The 26,214-nt window shown below is 35.6% G+C and overlaps 1 protein-coding gene across 1 annotated transcript in view; it reads left to right on the forward strand.

Annotated features, from left to right (window-relative positions):
* Nucleotides 1-5,252: 5,252 nt before the first annotated feature.
* Nucleotides 5,253-26,214, forward strand: part of dgat1b (diacylglycerol O-acyltransferase 1b) — a 45,431-nt gene continuing 24,469 nt past the window's right edge. The window contains exons 1-15 of the mRNA XM_056474720.1: nt 5,253-5,751; nt 7,481-7,568; nt 10,342-10,382; nt 12,381-12,466; nt 15,347-15,399; nt 15,957-16,062; nt 17,434-17,562; nt 19,177-19,248; nt 19,658-19,761; nt 20,195-20,233; nt 20,313-20,354; nt 20,443-20,487; nt 20,626-20,738; nt 23,359-23,424; nt 23,602-23,689. Of these exons, the coding sequence (XP_056330695.1) occupies nt 5,528-5,751; nt 7,481-7,568; nt 10,342-10,382; nt 12,381-12,466; nt 15,347-15,399; nt 15,957-16,062; nt 17,434-17,562; nt 19,177-19,248; nt 19,658-19,761; nt 20,195-20,233; nt 20,313-20,354; nt 20,443-20,487; nt 20,626-20,738; nt 23,359-23,424; nt 23,602-23,689 (1,296 nt within the window). The 5' untranslated portion in view covers nt 5,253-5,527. The remainder of the gene's footprint in view (nt 5,752-7,480; nt 7,569-10,341; nt 10,383-12,380; nt 12,467-15,346; nt 15,400-15,956; nt 16,063-17,433; nt 17,563-19,176; nt 19,249-19,657; nt 19,762-20,194; nt 20,234-20,312; nt 20,355-20,442; nt 20,488-20,625; nt 20,739-23,358; nt 23,425-23,601; nt 23,690-26,214) is intronic.

Genomic DNA, 26,214 nt, shown 5'->3' on the forward strand with positions numbered 1-26,214 from the left:
CTATTAATAAAACACGCTGCATTTCCACACAACGTAAACTATTAATAAAACGCGCTGCATTTCCACACAACGTAAACTATTAATAAAACGCGCTGCATTTCCACACAACGTAAACTATAAATAAAACGCGCTGCATTTCCACACAACGCAAACTATTAATAAAACGCGCAGGATTTCCACACAACACAAACTATTAATAAAACGCGCTGCATTTCCACACAACACAAACTATTAATAAAATACGCTGCATTTCCACACAACACAAACTATTAATAAAACGCGCTGCATTTCCACAGAACACAAACTATTAATAAAACGCGCTGCATTTCCACACAACGCAAACTATTAATAAAACGCGCTGCATTTCCACACAACACAAACTATTAATAAAACGCGCTGCATTTCCACACAACGCAAACTATTAATAAAACGCGCTGCATTTCCACACAACACAAACTATTAATAAAACACGCTGCATTTCCACACAACGCAAACTATTAATAAAACACGCTGCATTTCCACACAACGCAAACTATTAATAAAACGCGCTGCATTTCCACACAACGCAAACTATTAATAAAACGCGCTGCATTTCCACACAACACAAACTATTAATAAAACACGCTGCATTTCCACACAACGCAAACTATTAATAAAACGCGCTGCATTTCCACACAACGCAAACTATTAATAAAACGCGCTGCATTTCCACACAACGCAAACTATTAATAAAACGCGCTGCATTTCCACACAACACAAACTATTAATAAAATACGCTGCATTTCCACACAATGCAAACTATTAATAAAACGCGCTGCATTTCCACACAACACAAACTATTAATAAAACGCGCTGCATTTCCACACAACGCAAACTATTAATAAAACGCGCTGCATTTCCACACAACACAAACTATTAATAAAACGCGCTGCATTTCCACACAACGCAAACTATTAATAAAACGCGCTGCATTTCCACACAACACAAACTATTAATAAAACGCGCTGCATTTCCACACAACGCAAACTATTAATAAAACGCGCTGCATTTCCACACAACGCAAACTATTAATAAAACGCGCTGCATTTCCACACAACACAAACTATTAATAAAACGCGCTGCATTTCCACACAACACAAACTATTAATAAAACGCGCTGCATTTCCACACAACGCAAACTATTAATAAAACGCGCTGCATTTCCACACAACGTAAACTATTAATAAAACGCGCTGCATTTCCACACAACACAAACTATTAATAAAACGCGCTGCATTTCCACACAACGCAAACTATTAATAAAACGCGCTGCATTTCCACACAACGCAAACTATTAATAAAACGCGCTGCATTTCCACACAACACAAACTATTAATAAAACGCGCTGCATTTCCACACAACGCAAACTATTAATAAAACGCGCTGCATTTCCACACAACACAAACTATTAATAAAATGCGCTGCATTTCCACACAACACAAACTATTAATAAAACGCGCTGCATTTCCACACAACACAAACTATTAATAAAATGCGCTGCATTTCCACACAACACAAACTATTAATAAAATGCGCTGCATTTCCACACAACACAAACTATTAATAAAATGCGCTGCATTTCCACACAACACAAACTATTAATAAAACACGCTGCATTTCCACACAACGCAAACTATTTTTAAAATTATAATTATTGTAACTACTGTATTTTGTATTGTTTTTGTTGTTTGTTTTAAGGAATGTCTGCAGCAATATGGTGATTCCCATAACAAATTTCCTGTCAAGGACAATAAAGTTTACTACTACTACTCATAGGTTAAAAATTGTTTAAAAAAACATAATCAGAAACTTCTGAAACAACGATAACAATTATAATTCATATAAATGAATCCAAGAAGATCTGTGCAATAACAGTTTTCTCTGAGCGCATCTGATCTTAACCCTCATTCATCTTCTCTGGGCAGCATAATGACTTGTTAATCTAATAATTTGTCCTTTGTCATTCGGTGATGTAACTGTGGCAGACATTACTTCAAAGAATCCACCTGAGTGTGAAATGATGCGTGCGAGTGAGCAAGCATGAGGAAGACAGAGACGTATAGAGAATGACAGCGATATCGGGAGTCAAGTCCTTGACTGAACTGCAAAAGTGCTGACACGCGTGCCACCCCTGAAGTGTCTATCAGTCTGCCTGGATCGCAACTGAGATAAACTAGCTTTCGGTCCCTAATGACTGAGTAAATGTGGCATCCCTGTGATAAAACATGACGTGCCACAACGCCACGCAGGAGTGAGTGATTTCAGTCTCACAACTTCATTACAAAACCAAGGACACGCTCGCAGGCGGGCACATACCTCCTCACCTCAGGCCTGCGCAACCAAACGCCAATGCCAGCTTGTTCTGACAGCCCTGACAGAAAAGAGGGTCACAAGTCATGCGGCCAGGCATAAAATACAATCAACCTGCCACGGAAATGTATAGAATTAATCTTTCTCGGGCCTTTATTTCATCCAGAGGCTCGCAGCCAAGTGAAACAAGCGGCAGTATCTTTACTGAGGGAACAAACGCAGTCAAATGAAATCTAACGTCACATTTAGAGTGTGAATTTAAGTACATCAATGCTACTGACATGGAAGGATCAATTATTAATTAAACACCTTTTTCCCCTTTAAATTTTAGATGGAGTGGAATCAAAAAATAACCGGCTTTCATACATCAACAATTGGACGGTGGCACGCAATGCAACAGTTTTCGCTGCACTGCTTTGGACACGACATGCAAAATGTCTTTCTCAGGTTCATGCTTGCACTCCGTTTTGCTGCAGAATGTTTTCTTGTAGTTTACTTTGCAACTTTGATAAGAGTGAAGGTGAAATGTTCTGCCTCGATGAGCACTGAGCATCTTAGTGAAGCTGTTTGAAGTCAGAAACTTCAGACGACAGATAACGCCTGCCTGCACACTGCACATTTCCCAGCTTATATGCACCTGTTTTGGCGACTGCTAGTATAAACTGGGAATTAAATATTTTGGAATCACATCAAATCCTTAACTTCGGCTGAAGAAGAAAGTTACTATGGTTTTCAGTATACCAAAGGTTCCATATATCATTAAACTGGTATTAGCTAACCCCTATAAATAAAAGAGCTGTATTCTAAGTTTCAATATCCCTTTTCTTTTTAAACCTGGAAGATTTTATTTTAAATATTTTTATTAGTATTATTATTTTATATGGGGTCACGGTGGGTAGCATAAATGCCTCACAGCAAGTAGGTTTCTGGTTCGAGCCCCAACTGGGTCATTTGGCATTTCTGTGTGTAGCTTGCATGTTCTCCTCATGTTCGTGTGGTTTCCTCCAGGTGCTCCAGTTTTCCCCACAGTCCAAAGATGTGGTATAGGTATAGGTGAATTGAATAAGCTAAATTGGCTGTAATGTGTGTGTGTGTGTGCGTGTGCGTGTGCGTGTGTGTGTGTGTGTGTGTGTGTGTGTGTGAATGCAAGAGTTTATGGGTGTTTCCCAGTGTTGGGTTGTGGCTGGAAGGGCATCCGCTGCGTAAAACATATGCTGGATAAGTTGTCGGTTCATTCCGCCCTGATTAATAAAGGGACTAAGCTGAAAATAAAATGAATGAATGAATGAATGAATGAATGAATGAATGAATGAATGAATGAATGGATGAATGGATGAATGAATGAATGAATGAATGAATGAATGAATGAATGAATGAATTAGGTCTTCTTATCGTCTGTGAAACATAGTTAAATGCCAAACTGAATGCCAGTCTCACACAATCTCCTATCAGTAGGCCCACATGGAATCTGTGCGGTAGAATTCCGCAGATTTTCCACAGATTTTAGCCCATCATTAATTCTGTTTATTTACTTGAGTAAATGTGTGTAAATCTATATTTATTTAGTTTTTAAATTAATTACAGTAATATTATTGACTAATATGAAAATGTTCATCTGATTTATGTACAATACAGTTTGTAAAGTAATATTTTCTGTCTTTTAGTAGATATATTATATGAGAGACTTGCTTTGTTTACCAAATAAAGTGAATCTAATTGGATTTGCATTTTAAACATTAAATAAAAGTTGAACAGGTATTATTTTTTATTTCACATATTAAGGTTTTAGTTATGATACTCCCAAAATAATTCCGCAGAAATCCGCAGATTTTTACCAAAACTCTCCGCAGGAATAGCAAAAAACATCCGCAGATTGCATCTGGCCCTACCTATCAGTCATAAAGCTATGCTGCAACAACATACATCTTTTCTATAAAAATTTTAGTTTTTGTCCTCCTAATCATTGTCATTGCGTGATAATGGCTTCTGGTTCAGAAACACTGTAGCTGGAACAACAAAATAAAAACTTGACAATTTGGAAACTTTGGATGGACTCTTTTCACAGACTGTTAAGACACGTTTAACTGTCATCTTAATCTTAAATCCCTGAAAGCTTTTTAACATTTAGATTTTTTTAACCGTATGTAGCCTTTATGTAGCCTATATTTATATGTATTTACGCATGTATATTTGCGTTGAATTGCAAAAAATGAAATACCGCTGGTGCAAAGTGTTTCAGTGTCTATGCGAAGGCAGTACATTTTTATGTTATTCTCTTTTCTGGCTGTCATTATCAGTCTCACACATATTTTTTTCCCTTTTTCTGAAAGTCTTGATAACACCATAGTGGAGTTTTTGTTTTATTATTTAACCAAATGGCATTGTCAATCATTCATTTTCTTTTGGCTTATTTCCTTCATTCATTAGGGGTTGCGGAATGAACCGCCAACATATCTAGCATAAGTTCTACACAGCGGATGCCCTTTCAGCTGCAACCTAGTACTGGGAAACACCCATACACTTTAACATTCACACACATACACTACGGACAATTTAGCTTAACCAATTATTAAATATATTAAATATATATAAATATATATATAATTTTTAGATTGTTTTGGGGTTTGGGAAACCAACAAAACGGAAGCTCTGGTGGTTCTTACTGCCAGTATGTTCTTCTGCTGTGGACAGAACAAAATTCGGCTTGCCATCTTGTCAATGGAATCATATGGCATCTGGTTTCAGTTATTCTCTTTCGTAGATCCAGTTGAACTGAATGGGATTATATGCATGTGACATGTTTCAGCACAATTTATGAATATATTCATTATATTATTTATAAAGGTCGTGTTTTAAAACAGTCAGACAGAGTTACACTATATACTGACTCCTATTGGTTTAGACGAGTCGTTTTACGTGGAAGAATGAACGCGGAACTATATCCGGGGGAAAGTCGCAACCTTGCCCGATATTCGTGATTTTAACAAGCGTGCTAAAGTCCACGCACATTCATTTGAGTCACCGCATTATTACAAATCTTGCGACACCCTGAGAACTTGCAAAACTGGGGCTTTTAGCAAAAGCTTGTTTTTCCGGTCACAGAGCCAAATGAGACTCCTGCCTGGACTCGGTTTATTAAATTTGTTTGCACAAGGCTTGCTGTAAATTTGCTGGAATCATGATTGACAAGGATGATTTCGGGCCCGTCACCAGGAGTCGGCGGCGCGCGACCATCACCAGCACCAAGAGCGAGTCTGTGAAGCTGCGGAACGGCGCGAGCGCGGCAGCAGCAGCCGCTGACAGTGATCCCAGAAGCGGACACAAGGCACGGGAGTACCTGGCGAAAAACTTGCAGCTCAACGAAGAAAACAAGCGAAAATGCGACCGCTACGACAGAATGAGGTGAGAGAGGTAGTCTGCGCCGAGACGTCATGCTAAAATGCAGGTTGTTGTCGTTTTGGGGGCATTTATAGGAACGGTGACAAAGATAAATGGTCACAGCACAGGGAGAGAGAGAGAGAGGATTCGCCAACTAACGTGCGTACAGTAGCCTGTGCCACAGCACAGCATAAGATGTTTTACACCAACATGAAAAGCATTTCATTGAGCAAAGCTGAAAATATATGTGGTGTTTGTAAGAAGTTAGCCATTCTTAAAGAAGAACAAAAAACAAACGCACACGTGGACATAGTTGACCAATGACCTGAGTGGAAGGGCGTGGCAGCAAATGTACTTTGAAAAATTATTTGTAAACATTTGGTTTATTAAAACCTTAAACAAATGTTAAAGCAAAAACTATGCATGCAGCATCTCAACTTATTTTTTAGCATGCCAGTGTTTTTAATAAATGTAAAATGAAAGTACATTTAACATAAAATGTTCCAATTTATAACATAAAATGACAGTTGTCCAAAGTAACAAAGAAAATGTTTTATTACCAATAACGCAATAGCCCACCAATATTTTAACTTTAGAAGAGTTAATCTTGATTCTTTTAATCACAGTAGTCTAAATGATTTTGACCAGTTGGCTGGGGGGGGGGGGGGGTAAATTGTAGTAGTAAATAATTCTGTAGTCATAAAGTCATAGGCAGATGACAAAAAACAGATGAAAATTTCCTTGCTCTGTTAAACATCATTTAGGAAATATAATTTTTTTTTTTAAATTAAAGCGGAGCTAATAATTCTGACTTCAACTGTACATGGTGAAATAGCCGCTTATAAAATTTACCAGTTTCTTTTTTTTTTTAATAAGAACATTTTTAAAATCCTGTTATCTGGAGCCACACATGCAGCAAACTTACATTTTACATCTTACATTTACAGTTACAAACTATTGCATAATTGACGTAGATATTATTATTGATTTTACACAGTCAGTCACAGTAAGGAACTGTACTTGCATCCGACTGACAATTATTGATTGGTGTGCAAGCAATTCCAGTATGTGTGATTTGTTTTCCAGTTAGCATGGAAAATAATAATGATAAAAAATCTTTAATAAGTGTATAATCATAGTAACAAGACAGGACGTGCGCAAAGCAATATACAGTATATGTGTGCGTGTGCATGCGTGCGCGCGCTGTGTATGTGTGTGTATCTTTGTGTGCGCGTGAACTTTGTAACGACATTGTGTGTGACTCATCGTTGCAACTCAACAAATGCATCAAAAACTCATTGGTAAAGTTCTTACTGTAGTATTTCTCACAAACGCGATGTGAGATCTTCTTCATTTATGTCTGTCTGTTGTCTGAATCTGCCGAGGGAGGAGATTAAGGCACGTAGAAACGGTGGGCTTGGAGGACTAGCCTTAAAGGCGCAGTACGACAAAACAGCCCCCTGATGCAAAAAGGTATAAATTAGAAACTTATAAAAGGTATAATAAAAAATCTGATGGGTGTTTTGAGCTGAAACTTTACAGACACATTCTGGAGACACAAAAGACTTATATTAAATCTGAAAAAAAGGAGTAACCCAGGTGCCCTTTAAATCGAAATGGACAGAGTCACAGTTAATTTCAACAAATTTATTTTTATGAAACAACAATAGTGGAAATGTACAATATAGCACATTATTTAGATCAGTCATCATTGCAGTTTTTATTCCTTGTCCACGTTTTATTCTGTATACAGTTGCCACAAGTTGCAGGAGTCGATGTTGAGTTCAGCGAGCAGCTTCAAAAACTACAGGGGGATCCTGAACTGGTGTGTGGTAATGCTGGTAAGTCTGAAACAGTCACATACGCTGATCTCTGCTGAACTGCAAGCTGTGACTTGCCAACTCATTCTTCTGGTTAAGTTGTGTCACAGATATCAGTGTAGGTTGTAAACATTACCTTTCGCTCGGAGGCACTGCCAAAGATTAGTAGTAATTTTTTTTTTACTGCCATTTGCGTAAGACACTTACAGAGATAAAAAGGTTAGCAATTATGATATGGTTTAAAAGAAGCCAGCTTGTTACTCAGATGTATTGGATGGTTTTTATGAGAGTAGGGTTGGTTCAGTACCATAATACCAGAATGTAATTTCTCAGTATTGATACCATATCTATACTATCAGTGACAAATAACCAAGCTTAGAAGTAACTGAATTGAAACAGTTTTATTTAGAGCTCAGCCTGTACTTCTGTGTGTTATATACTTTGTTGCTTTCTTAAGTATAAAGAAAGTGTCAATTATTTATAATACAATAATAAATATAATAAAAATGTAACCAGCGTAAATGGTAATTCTCAGTGCTCTATACCAGGGGTTTTCAAACTTTTAGGACACACGCCCACCAAAGTTGTCCAATTTCACTCGCGCCCCTCCCCGGCACCCATCCCTCGAGCCAAAATTATAATGCATGTGCAAACATAATTCACATATTACTTGCTGCGTCTAAAATTCAATTAAATTCAATTCACCTTGTTTTGGCGCTTTTACAATGTAGATTGTGTCAAAGCAGCTTTACATAAAAGGTCATAGTAAATAGTAACAGTGTAGTTCAGTTTTCAGTGTTTAAGTTCAGTTCAGTTTAGCTCAGTTCAGTGTGGTTTAAAAATAACTACTGAGAGTCCAAATACTGAAATCCAACGATGCGCAGCTCTACAGATCCCGAACCATGCAAGCCAGTGGCGACAGCGGAGAGGGAAAAAAACTTCACTAATTGGCGAAAGTGAAGAAAAAAAACCTTGAGAGAAACCAGGCTCAGTTAAGCACGACCATTTTAATTTCTCCGCTGGCCAAACGTCTTGTGCAGAGCTGCAGTCTCAGCGGCGGAGCATAGCATTAATTACATTGAAATATAAAGATACAGCTTACCTGATTCAGTCTGATGGCTGAGCCTTTTTCTGTGAGGACAACATGCTAATCTGTGGTTGGATTCCTTACACGACTAAGTAAATCATCTTTCACTGTCAATAAGCGTGAGTCATAGCCTACTTGCTTTTGATGTACATACATACAGAAAAAAAAAATTATATATATATATATATATATATATATATATATATATATATACACACGCACATATATTTTTATATACATATATATATATATATATGTATATATATATATATATATATATATATATATATATATATATATATATATATATATATATATATATATATATATGTGTGTATATATATATATGTGTATATATATATGTGTATATATATATGTGTATATATATATATATGTATATATATATATATATATATATATATATATATATATATATATATATATATATATATATATATATGTGTATATATATATATATATATATATATATATATATATATATATATATATATATATATATATATATATATATATATATATATATATATATACACAGACACATACATACATACATATACAGTTCCGATGCTTATATGTATGTATATATATATATATATATATATATATATATATATATATATATATATATATATATATATATATATATATATATATATATATATATATATATATATATATACACATACATACATACATGTATATACATATGTACACAGTTCCGATGCTTCATTCAGACTTTCTGTTGAACAAAAAAAAAAGATGATATTTTGAAGAATATTAGAAACTATTGACATTCATAGTAGTAAAAACAAATGCTATGGAAGTAAATGGCTACCGGTTTCCAACATTTTTCAAAATATCTTATTTTGTGTTTGAAAACTGGACTGACACAGTTTCAGTTTGCTAGAACTTTTGAACTGAAGAATGTTAAGCTGCTTTGACACATTTTACATTGTAAAAGTGCTATAGAAATAAACATGAATTGAATTGAACAAGTAGAAGGTGAGTAAATGATGACAGAATTATCACTTTTAGGTGAACTATCATATTAAATATCTCCTAGATTTAATAGCTTTAGTTTTAACCAAGGAAAACCCACACTTGTGACATAATTGAATTGCAGCGAGACATTTTAAGTAATGCTGGATGCTTTGTAGCAGTCATGCGCCGCCATGTGAAGAAGTGTTGATCAGTGTATCTGTTTATGGAGATTCATTTAATGCCAAGTCCAAGTGACACCTAAAAATAAACAGGCCCAAACAGCTTGTCTGTCTAAACATGGAGGACAGCCAGCCAAGTGCTTGTCTTCAAAACTGTGAAGATTGCATTCACGCTCTTCAACTTACTGTTAATGCGAGCTTTGAGACAACTCTATTTCGTCCTCTGCTGCATGTTTTCTTTTTTTCCTTTCATACTCTAGTGGTACGGCTCTGCTTACATTTGCATTTTCTTCTCCTCTATTGTTTTCTCTTATTCTGTACATATGAATAAGTGTTTCTGTCTTCTGTTTAGATTTATGAATGGTAATTTGAATTTATCTCCGCAAACTCTGTGCAGACAGTGAATAAGGATCTTTGGCTGAGTTTATTTTGGTTGTTCTGACATGCTTTGCTAGCGTTAGTGATGTATTTTTGTGTTGTATTTCATTTGTTTTCTTCATGTATGTGTATATGTGGTCTTTCGCAGGTTTTGAGCAACGCACGTCTCTTTTTAGAAAACCTTCTCAGGTATGAACAAATGTGTACAGTTTATTGTGAAAACATAAAGTACAGTACGATTATGAATGTTTACAGAGCTTAAATTTGATGTTTGATGTTTTCAATAGACTTTTCTCTAGTATTATATGCTGGACTTTTCCAGTCATATAGTTCATTCAAATCTCTGCCCTTTTTTATAAGCTATTGCAAGCTCCCATTTATTATAATTAAACAAGTGTAAATCTTCACTACCTGACAGATAGTCTTTTTGCCTATCCAAGTTTGAGGAACAACAAATAATAACTTAACTTCTAGTTGATCATTTGGTATCAGAAGTGGTTGATATGAAAGGCAAAGGCCTCTGGATTACGCTTATTTAACCAAAATAAAATATGATCATGCCTTAATTTTTTATGATTTAATTAGGACAGTAATGTCAGACTTTGCTTAGACAAAAGTCTTGTCACTTAACAAAAATAATGTACCGTATAGAATAAAAAAGACATGGTACGTTGGAAAAAAAATTGCATCCATACATCTCTGCAATGACTCAAATAACTTATTAATAAAGTCATCTGGAATGGCAAAGAAAGCGTTCTTGCAGGACTCCCAAAGTTCATCAAGATTCTTTGGATTCATCTTCAATGCCTTCTCCGTCTGATCCCAGACATGCTCAATAATGTTCATTTCTGGTGACTGGCCTGGCCAAACAGGGCCCATGTTGACCTTCTTTGCTCTCAGGAACTTTGATGTGGAGGCTGAAGTATACAAAGGAGCGTTCTGCTGAAGAATTTGCCCTTTCCTGTGGTTTGTAATGTAATGGGCAGCACAAATGTCTTCATACCTCAGACTGTTGATGTTGCCATCCACTCTGCAGATCTCTCACATGCCCCCATACTGAATGTAACCCCAAACCATGATTTTTCCTTCACCAAACTTGACTGATTTGTGAGAATCTTAGGTTGATACGGGTTTCAATACGGGTTTCTGCAGTATTTGTGATGATTAGGATGCAGTTCAACAGATGATTCATTGGAAAAATCTACCTTCTGCCACTTTTCCAAATGATCAACTAGAATTTAATTTATTATTTGTTGCTCTTACAACTGGGATCAACGACAAGACCTTCGTCAGGTAGTGTATACAGTACACTTAAAATTCTCAGTTTTTCTGGATTTACTGCATTTATGGGTCTGCTAATAATTACTTAATATTTCTTCAAATTAATTTTTCCTGGTAAAGTAAAATGAGTCAGAATAACAAATGTTTTATTTGTTGTTGTTGAATATCTGGGGTATTCCACCAAATCTTGGTATTTTTTTAGTTTAAAAAAGAATGTCAACATAAATTTATGTTATTTTATGACAAAAAACACTACATGAACACATAGTTTTGATCATATATTTAAAATTATTCATTTGGCAGAATGAATTTTATCCAAAATGACTTAAATTGAATTGAAGGTACATTTTTCATCAGTTCCTGCTTTCCCTGGGAATTGAACCTACAAATCTTTCACTATGCTCAACTATTTGATCCACAGAAAGGCTCAAACTACTATAAACATATATATATGTAACACATTCACTCACAGAAGAGTGTATTTTGTACTATTCCATCTGTCAAGAACGTCTAAAAAATAAAGGACCATCAGAATGTGTTAACAACTGACCTCTAACCCCAACTTCCCCAAAGAGCAAGTGTCAATGGAAACCAAAGTGTTCAAACAGACTCAACAGTTCTGCTCTCAGTGTTTTGAGTCTCCTGCCATGGAGATAAGTCTATAGGGTTTGTTTGATAAGCGTACATGCCTTCATCTCTCTGACTGGATTGAAACACTGAACCCTATGCTGAGGGAACCATATGCTGTCATCATGTTGCTCACTGCTGCTATATATACAGCTGCCCGCAGAAAATACCGCAAATAAAGCCCATCTCAGAACAAGAGACCAGCACTGAAGTAAAGACAAGTGTACAGAAGTTTTGATGTTTGAACGTCTGAAATTCATGTCATCGTTTGTGTTGTAGGTACGGCATTTTAGTGGACCCCATTCAGGTGGTTTCTTTGTTCCTCAAGGACCCTTATAGCTGGCCTGCTGCATGCCTGGTTATTGGTATGTATTTTTTAAGTAGACTGTTTGTTAAAATTAGACTGGCAGAGGATACTCGCACATATTTAAAGACATAGTTTAGAGCAGGGGTGTCCACAATCGGACCTGGAGGGCCGGTGTCCTGGGGAGTTTAGCTCCAACTCTAATCAAACACACCTGAACCAGCTAATCAAGCTCTTACAAGGGCAGTTTCTCAATTCCAAGAATGCAAAAAACGGACTGCCAGGTGTCCTCGGAAGAACGAACTCGAGAGACCACGAGAACAGAGAACGCATCCTTTGAGAAATGAGATGCTGTGTTCTTCCTGATGGTCACGTGACCTTCACGCGTTTTTTCTTATGTGAAATTATTTAAACATTACAGCATTCATACAACTATTTGTTGTTTTTCCCCTTTCAAAATATATATTATGCATAAAAACATTATAAATATAAGCTGCACAATATAAATAAAACAGATTTTAATACGAATTTCAGCAAACAAACACCCTTAACGTGTTTATTCCTTTATTAAGCTGTCCATGGTAATGTTTACTTTTACCATTTCATTTAGAGAAACTCCTGAGGTAAATAAGTGATATCTCTGAACCTTAATAATAAATCTATTTAAAATGCTGCGCTTCCCACCTCCAGTCGCAATGACTTCTGGGACTTCTAGAGTGAGATCGGTGCTCAAGTCTGCATCCATGCGCCCTCGATATTAATAATACATCAGGAAAGTTTCACGCGTCCTCTGTTCTTGCGGTCTTGAGTATTGGAACTGAACTTTGGCATCTGATGAGGACGTTACACGAGAACACAAGGACGCAAGACCGCTGAAAAACGCATATTGAGAAACAGCCTAGGTTACTAGAAACTTCCAGGCAGGTGTGCTGAAGCAAGTTGGAGCTAAAATTAGCAAGACACCCCTGGTTTAGAGAAAACAAATATAATTCTGTCATTATTTACTCACTTTGCACTTGTTCCAAACCTGTTTGTGCTTTTTTTTTGGGTTGAACACCATGGACTGCATATGATTGGCCTCTGTCTTTCATGTGATAAACGAACCACTCAAACTCGATAGAGGACTCGAAAAATGAACTAATCTTCTCCTTCACCTGCACAAATGTGCACGTGTGAATGAATGAATCATTCTCTGAGAGGACTCCTCGTCCTTGTCATACAAAAGATTCTTTCAAAAGGAATGAATCGTTCAACAAAGACCCATCACTAGTGCCTTTGCTTTGTAAATACTGTCACTCAGTTTAGCTGTGTCAGTATGAGCCTGAATTAGGCAAAAAATGACACAGAGGACACAGCAGAACCTCACGCCTGCTCTCTAAAATAAAACCTGACAACTGTCTTTCACATATATTCGGAATAAGCATGTGTAAGTAATATCAAACGTTCACATATCTTTTGCGAGTTCGTTGTTTGCGATGTAGAACGCAGGGAAAGCAGCCTCAAAGAGTGAGACAGCAGCGCTGCTGAATATTGTGGCTGTTTTCAGCAGTTTGACTGAAATAAGAATTTGTAGCTAAATTGTTGGTGCTGCCAAACACCATTTCCCGTTTGTTTACATGCTTGTTTACGTCCTCGCTACAACATATTGTTAACGCTAGACACTATGCATGTAATAATCAATTTTAACAAATGAAAATAATTACAGGTTGTGGCTCACAATCCACAGCTTCGTCTATTATGGTGCTGCTTCTTTTGGAGTTTTTAGTCGAATCCATCACTGAACTGACAGAGATTCTGGAAGCTGTCCTTTGTCAAATGCTAGCTATATATACATTTTAATAATTCTCTGGAACATAATTAAAATGAAATTGTAAGCACTTCTCTCTTTGTGTTGTGTTCTTTAGACCACCAAATACAGAAACAGAAGAAGCTCTGTGCAAATAGCAGCATTTGGATGACATTTTAGCTTTCTCTGCTATAACATTACAGCTCCTCTGGCCACACATCTTCGCTGCACTGGGTGTCTGCGCATAACCTGATGGGTTTATGACTTCATTAACCCGCTGGAATTTTTTTGTAGTCCCCATGCTTTGTTGGCTGTAGGCTTTGCTTAGCTAACTGTAAAATCGAATGCCTCCCTTTGCGTTGAAATTTGAGCGTATTACATTCAGAGATGTTGTTTATGTTCTCACAGTTACATTACACATTATTGACTTCCATAATAAATATTTTTCCTATTTTGGATACCAGTGGCTCGCTACTGGTTTCCTAAATCCTTCAAATATATTTGTCTTTAATTAAAAAAGAAATGTTTGGAACCATTTGAATGTGAGCAAGCTTTCATTTTTGGACAAATACATTTTTCAAATAATATCAGTTTGATTTGAAGATTGTCAGAATATTTCACTCCTCTAATGCATGTTAAAAACAGAAAAGTATGAAATAGCTTTTTAAGCATTATTTTGTAAAGCAGTAGGTAATTTATCTTGTTTGTACAGTAGCAGGTGGTGTGATTGTTCATTGTTTGGCTGCTATTTCTCTGTGTTTGTGTGTGCTTGACTATACAAGTGTATGTGAAAGCGTTTTTGATTGTGTGTGCATTTGTATGTGTGTTTGCAAGTGTAATTGTGTGTAAGGGTGTGCTTGTGTGTGTTTGTGTGCATTAGTTTTAGTGCATGTACAGTATATGCTCATGCGTGCATGTTTGTGTGTGCGTGTGCATGAGCTTGTGTGCATGTATGCATTAGTGCAAGCATGTGTGTATGTGTGTTTGTGGGAATGTGTGTGTGCACTGTTTGCCTTGTAAGGTTCACCCTAAGGGTACTATTGTGACCCTCTTCTACTTCATCATAGGCTTCAAAAAAACTTTTATAACTAAAAATGCATTCATTTTTTTCAAATACTGTTAATATGTGATGTTCTATCAATTCTTTTCTTGCAGTTTGTAATGTTTTTATACTTGTGGCACTGTACACCGAGAGAAAGCTAGCCATGGTGAGTTCAAAACCTTTCACAATTTGACATTTAATCAGTTTATTGTAATGAATAAAGCAATTGTCATGAAAATGTTGGGGGTTCAGTCACTTCGTACAGTATAATTTGGCGTTTCAACAGGGTTGAGTAGAGTTCAATTTAGAGGGTGAATTTGATTCATTGCATTTTAAAAAGCCTGACATATCCGAGAGAGCTTGCGAATGTGAACTGAGTATCAGCACATTTGCTCAGCTGGACGCATTGAAACTGAATGAACATATAAATAGTTCAGGCATTTTGCTGATGTTGGTTAAGTCTTGCATTAAAATAAAGTGTAGGGCACTTAGAGAAGAGATGCATGTTTACTGGCACTAAATGCAAATTGTTATTTGTTGTAATGCCTGTTTGTTGTATGCTTTAAATGTGTTGTATGTGATTTTGACCATTTGTAATGTCAGTTCTTAATGTATGATTATGTTATTATCCCTGTGAATTGTGGTTTGGCATCAGTGTTGCCTGATTGTAATGCTTTATTGTTATTTGTTTTTTCTGCATTAATTCTTTGTTGTGTTTTCCAGGGGTCGATCAGTGAAAAGGTCGGCCTGCTGATCTACATCTTTAATTTAACAATCATCTTGTGTTTTCCAATGGTTGTTGTTTTAAAACTGCCATCTATTACGCCAGGTGAGTTTGAAAATTGTGCATCCGCTTTCATTGTGTAAAACATGCACACACAAAACAAACTTTCATGGGAACTTGATATCAAAATAACAATGATTTTTTTAATTAAAATCGAAATATAATTTGTTTTTATATAATATGATTAATAACATATAATAAAATGATTAATTGTAGGTTTTAAAGGGTTTAATTTATCTTATAATATGTGGTGTGTATTATTTAAAAAAATTATTGTAATTAAATAATTAATTATATCCTGTTATATATATTTTTTTTACAGTAGTATAACTGTTAATTTGTCAGTTAATTTGTATTAATTGTATTAGAATTATTAAGAAAATTATACAAGGAAAATATATATTTATTATTATTAAGTTTTTAATTTTATTAATATTATTTCTGTATTATTTATATTAATTGTATTGTTGGTAATTTTTTTTAAATCAAAACATTATCAATGCATCCATAATGTATCCATTTTCTTTCAGTTTTTTGTATTGTAATGTATTTTTTCAGAACTTTCATCAGCACAAAAAGCTGCTTTGTTTGTTATTGCATTAATCTTAATTATTGTATGCCTGTCGTGTGATCAAGTGATCAAGCTTTGCAGAAATGATTGGGCATAACCTAACTTTGATTTCCAGACCGAGCTAATCCACCTTCATACCTTAAGCTCTCGTGAACTCCTCTGGCATTTCATTCACAAAAAAGATAGAGCATTATATTGCAACACATCGCTGAATTGCAGCCACAGCCTAATGGTTGTCTGTGGTGCTCATTAGGTTGAAGGAGATTCAAATCAGACTCCTAATTAGCAACAAACTGATAGATTTGTCCAAATTTCAAATACTGAAACCTAAATTTGCTGATAACACAATCATGCATTCTAGTAAGAAATATATTTCCTCACTTCCTCCTCTCCATACCACAACTGTCACCAGCTCTCCTGTTCGCTATCATCTGTTTGCGCCACAGGAGGCCGAAATGTGCCTCCATCTGTCAGCCTAGTACTGCACACACTGCTCCTGTACCAGACAGCCAGGTCATTTCAGGGGCCGCCAGGGCCTGTGTTGGTCCCGGTGCCCTCGAGTCAGTCTCTATAGGGCATAGATGCTCTCCAGAGCCCCTGATGGCCCATTTCCACCCAACATATGGCTGCTATTGATAAAGCCGTGTTGGAAGAAGAGCCAGGTCTGTGCACGCTACACTGGTGATGGGCTATAAGTCTGGACGTGCTGGGTCATGTGAATATGACTTACAATACGGACCATTGAAAGGTGGCATGCTGCGTTTTGTGATGAAAGAGTGTATCCAGGTATTGAAAGGAAGACATGAGCGGTGTGTGTGCTGAATGTCTGTGTTTTCTTTATGTAGTTGGAGGGGCATTTGCCTTAGGAATCTACACCATCCTGTTTTTGAAACTGTATTCGTACAAAGACGTTAACAAGTGGTGCAGAGAAAGAACACAAGCGAAGGCCCGCAGCCTGTCTAGATCTCTTTCATGTGAGTAAATAATGCAAACGTTGTGTATTTAGAACTTCTATATTGCTAGTTTAATGTTTTGATTGCTTACACGCATGTTTACTCCCTCGCCTTAGTATGCTATCGTGACAAATTATGTCAGAAAACAGTCAATACATTATGAACGGTTACAGTATGGTCTTTTACTAAACCAATACTGAATTGCGATGCATCATAGAAACATTTAATTTTGACACTGCTAATCGTTCATTCAATTATTCATTCATTCATTTTCTTTTTGGCTTAGTCCGTTTATTAACCTGGGGTCGCCACAGCGGAATGAACCGCCAACTTATCCAGCATGTGTTTTACGCAGTGGATGCTTCTCCAGCTGCAATCCATAATTGGGAAAACCGCTAATCATTATGCAATTAATGCTTGCTTTTTACACTTGCTATGAAAATATTTATGCAAATGATGTTAATATTTAAGTTAAGTTTTCAGATTTTTGTGGCCCAAAAATGTTTTCTACAACTTTTAATATTATTATTATTATTATTATTATTTATTTTTTGTGGTAATATTTTTGACTTTTCAAAATCCACCAATAATCATTATGTGTGCATATATACATTTGCTCAAATCAAATGGTGATACCAATTTTAAAAAATCTTAATAATTCTGCTAATGCTAAACATAATAAGAATTTAATGTTTCACTATTTTTGTAAATAAAATATCTGTTGTAATATTGTTTTTATAATCCATTGTTTTTTGAGCTCAGAAATATGGGTTTTGATTATTGCCGCTTCTACATTTTGTTCTAAAAAATGGTAGGGAATCTATTAGTTTTAATAAGAAAACCAATTGTTTTTTTCTAAATAAATTATTAATTTTGGGGGAAAATAATAGTAACTGCTTATAGGAGGACTATCGGTCTTTGTACTTTAATTGTACCCATAAAATAACAATGCCAGTGACTCGTGAACCCCAAATTCCTCTTAGGTGGTTATAAATATGCAAACGCTGCGCACACAACAATAGGCCAATATAAACACGAGCATATTGACAACCCAAAAAAGTGCAACAGTCTAGCAACCGTATCATTTTTATAGTCATTTATTAATTTGTTTAATTTAAAATTACCTCCAACTAAAGACACAATGTTGGTGGACAAAATGTTTTCAGCACAAGTCTACTCTTGGCTTAATTTTGGAGCCCGCTAATCAGAGATCATTCTCAATGTTCAGGCCTGTATCTATTTTTAACGTGTTTGAAAGGTGTCAGAAAGTTTAACCTGGTGCTATAAAATCAGTTTTCTGCAGCTGATGCTTTTGCTGTGCTGTAAATCTAACATAATCAAACCAATCCTATGATAAATAGATTATAAATTATAAAAATAAATAATTTAAAGGCTGATGGCTTTTTTATTATTAAAAATGCTATTTTTATCTTCTGTGAGTTATGGTTGACATATTGTAATTCTAATAGTTAAATAAAATGTATTTGGAAATCATCATGCGACCTCTGTCATTGTCACACAACCCCCCCCTACACACAGGGGCCCGACCCCCACTTTGGGAACCACTGCTTTAATTGAACACTGGATTTAAATGACTCCAGCAGCAGATTTGTTAATTTCTTGATGTTTTGTTAGGTCCATCACCTCCATCTACATCCAGCAGTATGCAGTCTTATGTGTCTTACCCAGGAAACCTCTCTCTCAGGGGTAAATCATGGCTTACACAATTATAATTTCCAAAATATATACAGTACTGTGCAAAAGTCTTAGGCCACTAGTGTTTTCACCAGAAAAACAGGTTTAAAGTGGGTTATTTCTATATTTTTCTGGAGCATGTATGTATGAAATATTAATTTACATTTTCATCCATTACTTTTGTCAATAATTGTAATTAAACAGTGAGATTATTGTCTGCACAAGGAGTCTTGTCATATTTCATACTGACATGCTTCAGAAAAATATAGAAATAACCCACTTTAAACCTTTTTTTTTTTTGGTGAAAATAGTAGTGACCTAAGACTTTTGCACAGTACTGTACATTTTCATGATATATTATAATAACGTTGTCATTGTCGAATTGTGTGACTTTCAAACTATTTTGAACTCTGTTTTTCAGATATATACTATTTTGTTTTTGCTCCGACCCTGTGCTACGAGCTTAATTTCCCCCGATCTGAATCAATCCGAATGGGATTTCTCCTCAGGAGGCTCTTTGAGATGGTAGGCGATAGGCTTGCACATATTTCTTGACAATATTGACAGTTCTTTCTCATTATTACATTGATGAGTCACGCTACCAGATTTGTTCGTAGTATATTATGGCTTGTTTGTTTTGTGAATATCGCATTCTTGCCTAAATCTGCAATTGGCAATAAATCATAAGAATTAGCTTATTGTTTGGAAACAACTGCTGGGAGCTATGGCAGGAATATATGAGGGTAATTTTTATTTATGAAAGTGCTTCTTGTTAGAGCATTACTTGCAGTTATAGCTGTTGCAAATTACACATTTAATTCACTCACACACACACACACACACACACACACACACACACACACACACACACAAAGAGAGACGTCTCTAAACAGCATCGTTAACATTTTTGTTTAACATTTGCTGAGAAATCAAAATCTGTTCCTCTTGTCTGTTACAGTTGCTTCTCACTCAGTTATTGGTTGGTTTAACACAGCAGGTGAGCATCACATCAAACTTGCCGTTTTCATGTCTTGGAGACATATTTCATATCTAATGCTCTTTCCGTTGTCTTGCAGTGGATGGTGCCAATCATTCGGAGTTCAATGAAGCCATTGCAGGTGTGTTCATGTGCTTTATCTTCTGTTGTTCAGCGCCTTGAGAATAAGCGCTCCATTTAATTCAGTGAAACACTTTTTCATCTTTCAGGAAATGGACTACACTAGAATGACAGAGCGGCTGCTTAGGCTGGCAGTAAGTAAAACAAACTTTAGGGTCAATGCTTTCTCCTCAGAATAGAAACTGTTTTTGCTTAGATCTGGCATGTTTTGATGGAGGATTTGAAACGAGAATCAAATGATGGAATCATTTTTAAAAAATATTTTACCCTAGGTACCCAATCATCTCCTCTGGCTGATATTCTTCTACTCGTTTTTCCATTCCTCAATGAACTTCATGGCTGAGCTGTTGAGGTTTGGAGATCGGGAGTTTTACCGTGACTGGTGGTGAGTGATTATTATCCCTTTTGAATGAGACTCAATACCATAGAGTGTGTTTACATGCTCAAAATAAGCAGAGAACAACCAAATATCAGATTTTTTTAAATAAAATGATTTTTATGATCTTTAAAATCACTGAAATATACAAAAAATAAAAAAGCTTTTATGTGAGATCCCAAGCTTAGACAGATTTCGCATCGGCAGCTAATGTCACAAGCCAATCATCAGTGTCAGAAACTTGGAAAGCTGTCACTCTCTTCTGTTGAATCTTATCACTTTACAGTGTCCATGAATGCAGCACTTTTTTTGTTTTGATAATTCTATGTCAACTGTGTAACTCGACGACACAGTTTAGTTAGGACAAAAAAAGCGATGACAACTTTATTAAGACAAGAAAATAGCACCGCTCAAGCTGAATGCATGTCCACAGTAAGGACTGGTGGAAGTCTTGGTCGAATTCACAGATAAGAAATGGAAGGAAATCTGTATGTGATGTGTACCTCACATCCACAGACATGTGCTCATGAATAAACTGCTTGACACTGATATAGGCATTTACATGCAATGTGAAATCTGTGTATTAGGCAAAAAAACTAGCCGTTTCAATCAGAGTTTTAAAAACTGTTTGATCTTTAATTGATAAAAGAAATCAGGGTAATGTGTTTACATGATATTACATATATCAGCTTATTAAGCATAATTGGCTTACAAAAGTGCACTTATTCATTCATTCATTTTCCTTCAACTTAGTCCCATTATTCATTAGGGGTCGCCACAGCGGAATGAACTGCCATCTTTTCCAGCATATGTTTAACACAGCGGATACCCTTTCAGCTGCAACTCAGTACTGAGAAACACCCATACATGTGCTACGGCCAATTTAGTTTATTCAATTCACTTATAGTGCATGTCTTTGGACTGTGGGAGAAACCAGAGCACCCAGAGGAACCCCACGCCAACACGGGGAGAACATGCAAACTATACACAGAAATGCCAACTAGCCTAGCTGGGGCTCAAACCGGTGACCTTCTTGCTGTGAAGTGACAGTGCTAACCACTGCGCCACTGTGATGCCCAAAGTGCATTTAAATGTACTCATTTATAAAGAAGATAAAAGAACATGATTTTAATTCAGACAAGCATGCAATTTCAAACAAAAACAGAATCAACAAATAAAAATAGTAAATAAATACATTAAAACTAGGTTAATTAGGTTAACTAGGCAGGTTAGGGTAATTAGGGAAGTTATTGTTTAACAATGGTTTGTTCTGTAGACTATCGAAAAAATATAGCTTCAAGGGGCTAATAACTTTGACCTTAAAATGGTTTTGAAAAAAATAAAAACGGCTTTTATTCTAGCTGAAATAAAACAAATAGGACTTTCTCCAGAAGAAAAAATATTATCAGACATACTGTGAAAATTGCCTTGTTCTGTCAAACATCATTTGGGGAAATTAAAAAAAAAATCAAAAAGGGGCTAATTATTCTGATTTCAACTATATATATATCCAAGCAAGATTAATTCTGTCAGAATTTCATCTAAAACCTTCAATTTTAATTAGATTTTTTGGAATTAGATTGCAAATAGCTGAAATTATATGATATGTATACGTTTTCCACCTCACCTGATTTATATCACTGCATTATTATTAGGTTATATTAAATGAAAGTTAACAGTCTGAGCCGGGTAACAACCTGTGTAAATTATTTCTCATTTTAGAAATGTGCTATTTCTCATAAGCAGTAGCAATACATATTTTAGAGTGTTTACTATTAATATCTTTAAAACAAATCTAAAAACATAAAATATGTATAAACTTAAACCTTCATGTAATGCTGACTTAAAGTAATCTTTAAAAGCACTATTTAATGAATGTGCACTTTAGCAAAACTAAAAATGTATGTTTTATTTTTTCTTTTAGAGTTAAAATAATTGGTTTGATTTTACACTGTGTCAAAAAAATCCAAGCAAAATTAATTCTGTCAGAATATTGTCAAAATACCTCCACCTTTTATAATATGTTATAATTAGATTGTAAATAGATGATTTGTTTATGTTTTCCCACGTCACCTGATTGATATCACTGCATTACCTTGGTATTTATATTTACAAATATTTTATACAATATAATTATGCATATGCTTATATACACAAACATTTACACACACAGTATGCATATTTAAAATGTTAATTGTCCACAGTATAAATAAGATATAAGTTCATTATTTGGACATAACCACAGATACCGTCTACTGTAGCAATCATAATAAAATAAACCCCCTTTAAAAGAAATGTGATGCTTCAAATAAAGATTGTATCAATTGCATCATTACCAATAGGGGGCAACAAAAATCCGGTTTTAATGTTTTTAAAACCTCTGTTAAACTTCTAGTTATAGTAAATTACAAGTTATTTTGTTTAGCAGTCTATTCAAAGCATAGGAGGATTGTGACCTCTATTTTACAGTTATTCTTTTAAGTATTATTATTATATGAGCAGCTAGATGTACCACTTCCCCAACATAAAATGCAGTCATTCTTATTTATGTGCATCAAATGCTTGCATTTCATACTGTGCAATATTTACCATAAGTCTCAGATGGATTGTGACTCTGTGTTTGTTTTAGGAACTCTGAAACGATAACGTACTTCTGGCAAAACTGGAATATTCCCGTGCACAAGTGGTGCCTCCGGTGAGTGAACGGCAGGTTTGAAAGCGACCACAGACAGCTGTTGAAATACGACACCGTAAAACCCACACAGACTATAATGAAGAGAGACTATAATGTGATCTGTCCACAAGAAATATATGGTTATTTACAGCTCACACTGGCTGCGAGTTTATGTGCTGCTCTCTCCTGTTTTCAAAGGCACTTTTACAAGCCGCTGCTGAGACGAGGTGCCGGCAAGTTACTGAGCCAATCAGCTGTGTTTTTCGCCTCTGCTTTTTTTCATGAGGTGAGATGTGCATAAATCACACGTTGTTTTAAATATTCTGTCAGGTCATGGCAAATGAAAGTTAACAGTCTGAGCCGGGTAACAACCTGTGTGAATTATTTCTCATTTTAGAAATGTGCTATTTCTCATAAGCAGTAGCAATACATATTTTAGAGTGTTTACTATTAATATCTTTAAAAAAATCTAAAACATAAAATATGTATAAACTTAAACCTTCATGTACTGCTGACTCAAAGTAATCTTTAAAAGCACTATTTAATGAATGTGCACTTTAGCAAAACTAAAGATTCATGTTTTTTCTTTTAGCGTTAAAATGATTTGATTTGTTTGTGGTTTAAGACATTTCATTGACAAAATATTATCACGATATTTATACAATTTGTCTTCTATTAAATATGTAATCATTTAAATATGTATTCTATTAAATAGACTATAAAATGTAAATAATTATTGGCTTATTAGTATTAGTCAGAATTGTAATAGTTTAAAGGGTGATGTAAATCATGTTTTGTAAGCTGTTTGGACAGAACTATGTAGGTAGTGTGTCCACAGTCATATTGGAGTGATATAAACACAATAAGATTTTTTTTTTAATTCCTGACGTTAAAATAGGACCCAAATGCCTCCCATTTTGAGGCCCACCAAAATGTGACGTAGGAGTGGGGTTTCTCCACCCACCGAATTAATTGACAGCTGCAATTTTAACATGTCTCAGTAGTAGCACGTATAATCATATCAACAGGACAGGACGTGCGCAAAGCAACTGGGATTAAAAGATCAATTCAGCTCTCTAATCATCAATCATCAAATTTGATGAAGAATGATTTTTACTAGTTTAAAACTTTTTTAAAACAGTGCATGTTTGTCATAAATTACAGCGTTTTTACCGTCTTTACTTTATCACCACAGCTGCATGTCAGTACGGTTCTACATTTCTTCAATCCCGGTTTGTGGACTTAAATCAGGTTTATTTTGTACATTAACATAACGGCTATCCATACAGCAGTGGATATTAACATGTATCCTGTCCTGGTTGCCGTGCCAATACAGTGCAAAGTTAATTGTGCACTGTGTGTGTTTGTGAACTTCGTTAAAAAATTGTGTGTGACTCATCGAAAGGCTCGAATTAACTCCACAATAAATACATCAAATAATCATCGAGAAAGTTCTTACTGTAGTATTTCTTACAAAAGTTACATGAGATCTGCTTCATGTCTGTCACTGTGCTGTTTATCTGACGCAGCTGAGGCGGAGATTGAGGCTAACTCTGACAGGCACGTTGGAACGATGGGTGGGGAGAACTAGCATTAAAGGCACAGGCAACAAAAACAGCTACATTGTGTTCAGAGAAGAAAATTTTTATATTCTGAAAGTTATAATAAATAATCTGATGGGTGTTTTAAGCTGAAACTTTACAGACACATTCTGGAGACACAAAAGGCTCATCGTAAATCTTGAAAAAGGGGTAAAATGGGTGCCCTTTAAAAAGCAATTTGCACAAAGAATGTTTTAGAATCCACTTATGTATACCAAGGTCAAAATAAAAAGACTAAATATAAAATGAAATAAATTATTAATGAAAAATAGTTATTATAAAATAAATACTGTTGTAAGTTCTTTAAATAATTTTGAAACAATTGAATGTGTCAGTTCTCAAAAAGAGATATTTAAAACAAATCTCAGCAGTCTCAGCACATGAATCTTTGAAAGATAAAATATAGAAACATAAATATACAATACTTTAAACAAAGCAAAAACAAACTCTAATGTACTCGGTTTGATAAAAACGAAAACTTTCTTGGGCCATTGCAGTAAGCAGATGTTCACAGAAGCAGCTGCAGGCTCTAGAATCATTTGTAAAACCCTCGAAGTTCTGGTTTCCCTGACTCAGAAGCAGGTGCCCGGCGTTTGGCTGCTCGCCACAGTCTTCAGAGCAGATGAAGGTCACGAGGAAGAGGAAGAACAGGCTCCTATCAGGCTGCTGTTCTCTCTGATAAGCTGAGAGCTGAGCTTAAGATCTGTCCCATCCGCAGGTGCAGGCAGATAGTATTCTTAACCGTCTTATTAAAAAACATTGACCTTCACGGGATGCCTCAGAACTGGACCAGGATCAGAGTAATGACTCTCCCAGCTCAGATGGAGAGTGAAGCTTCGTCTCAGGCATATCTAAAACCAAAGCTGCGAAGATACGCTGAATTTTTAAAAGGGCTTTATTTATTTAGAGGTGATATGCAGAGGGTATGAGCTAGTCAGGGGTTACAGGCAGGCCAATCGTCCAAGACCCCTGGAGTTGACTAGAGGTTAAGCAGCTAGTTAAAGGACGCAGCCGCAGCGCTCAACCTTTCGGTACTTAATCTTAACATGATTGTGGGTTTCCTGGTGGGAAGGGAAAGGCATTTGAGACATAAACTGACGTGAGGATTTAAATCAGCAGCACAGCAAAATGTATGAAGCCGAATTAAAAGTTATTCAGACACTTTCCATCTTTTTTTCATTTTCACAGTTTATTTGCTAGTCTAAAAATG

The sequence above is a fragment of the Danio aesculapii genome, chromosome 16 (assembly GCF_903798145.1).
Source record: "Danio aesculapii chromosome 16, fDanAes4.1, whole genome shotgun sequence".
NCBI lineage: Eukaryota > Metazoa > Chordata > Actinopteri > Cypriniformes > Danionidae > Danio > Danio aesculapii.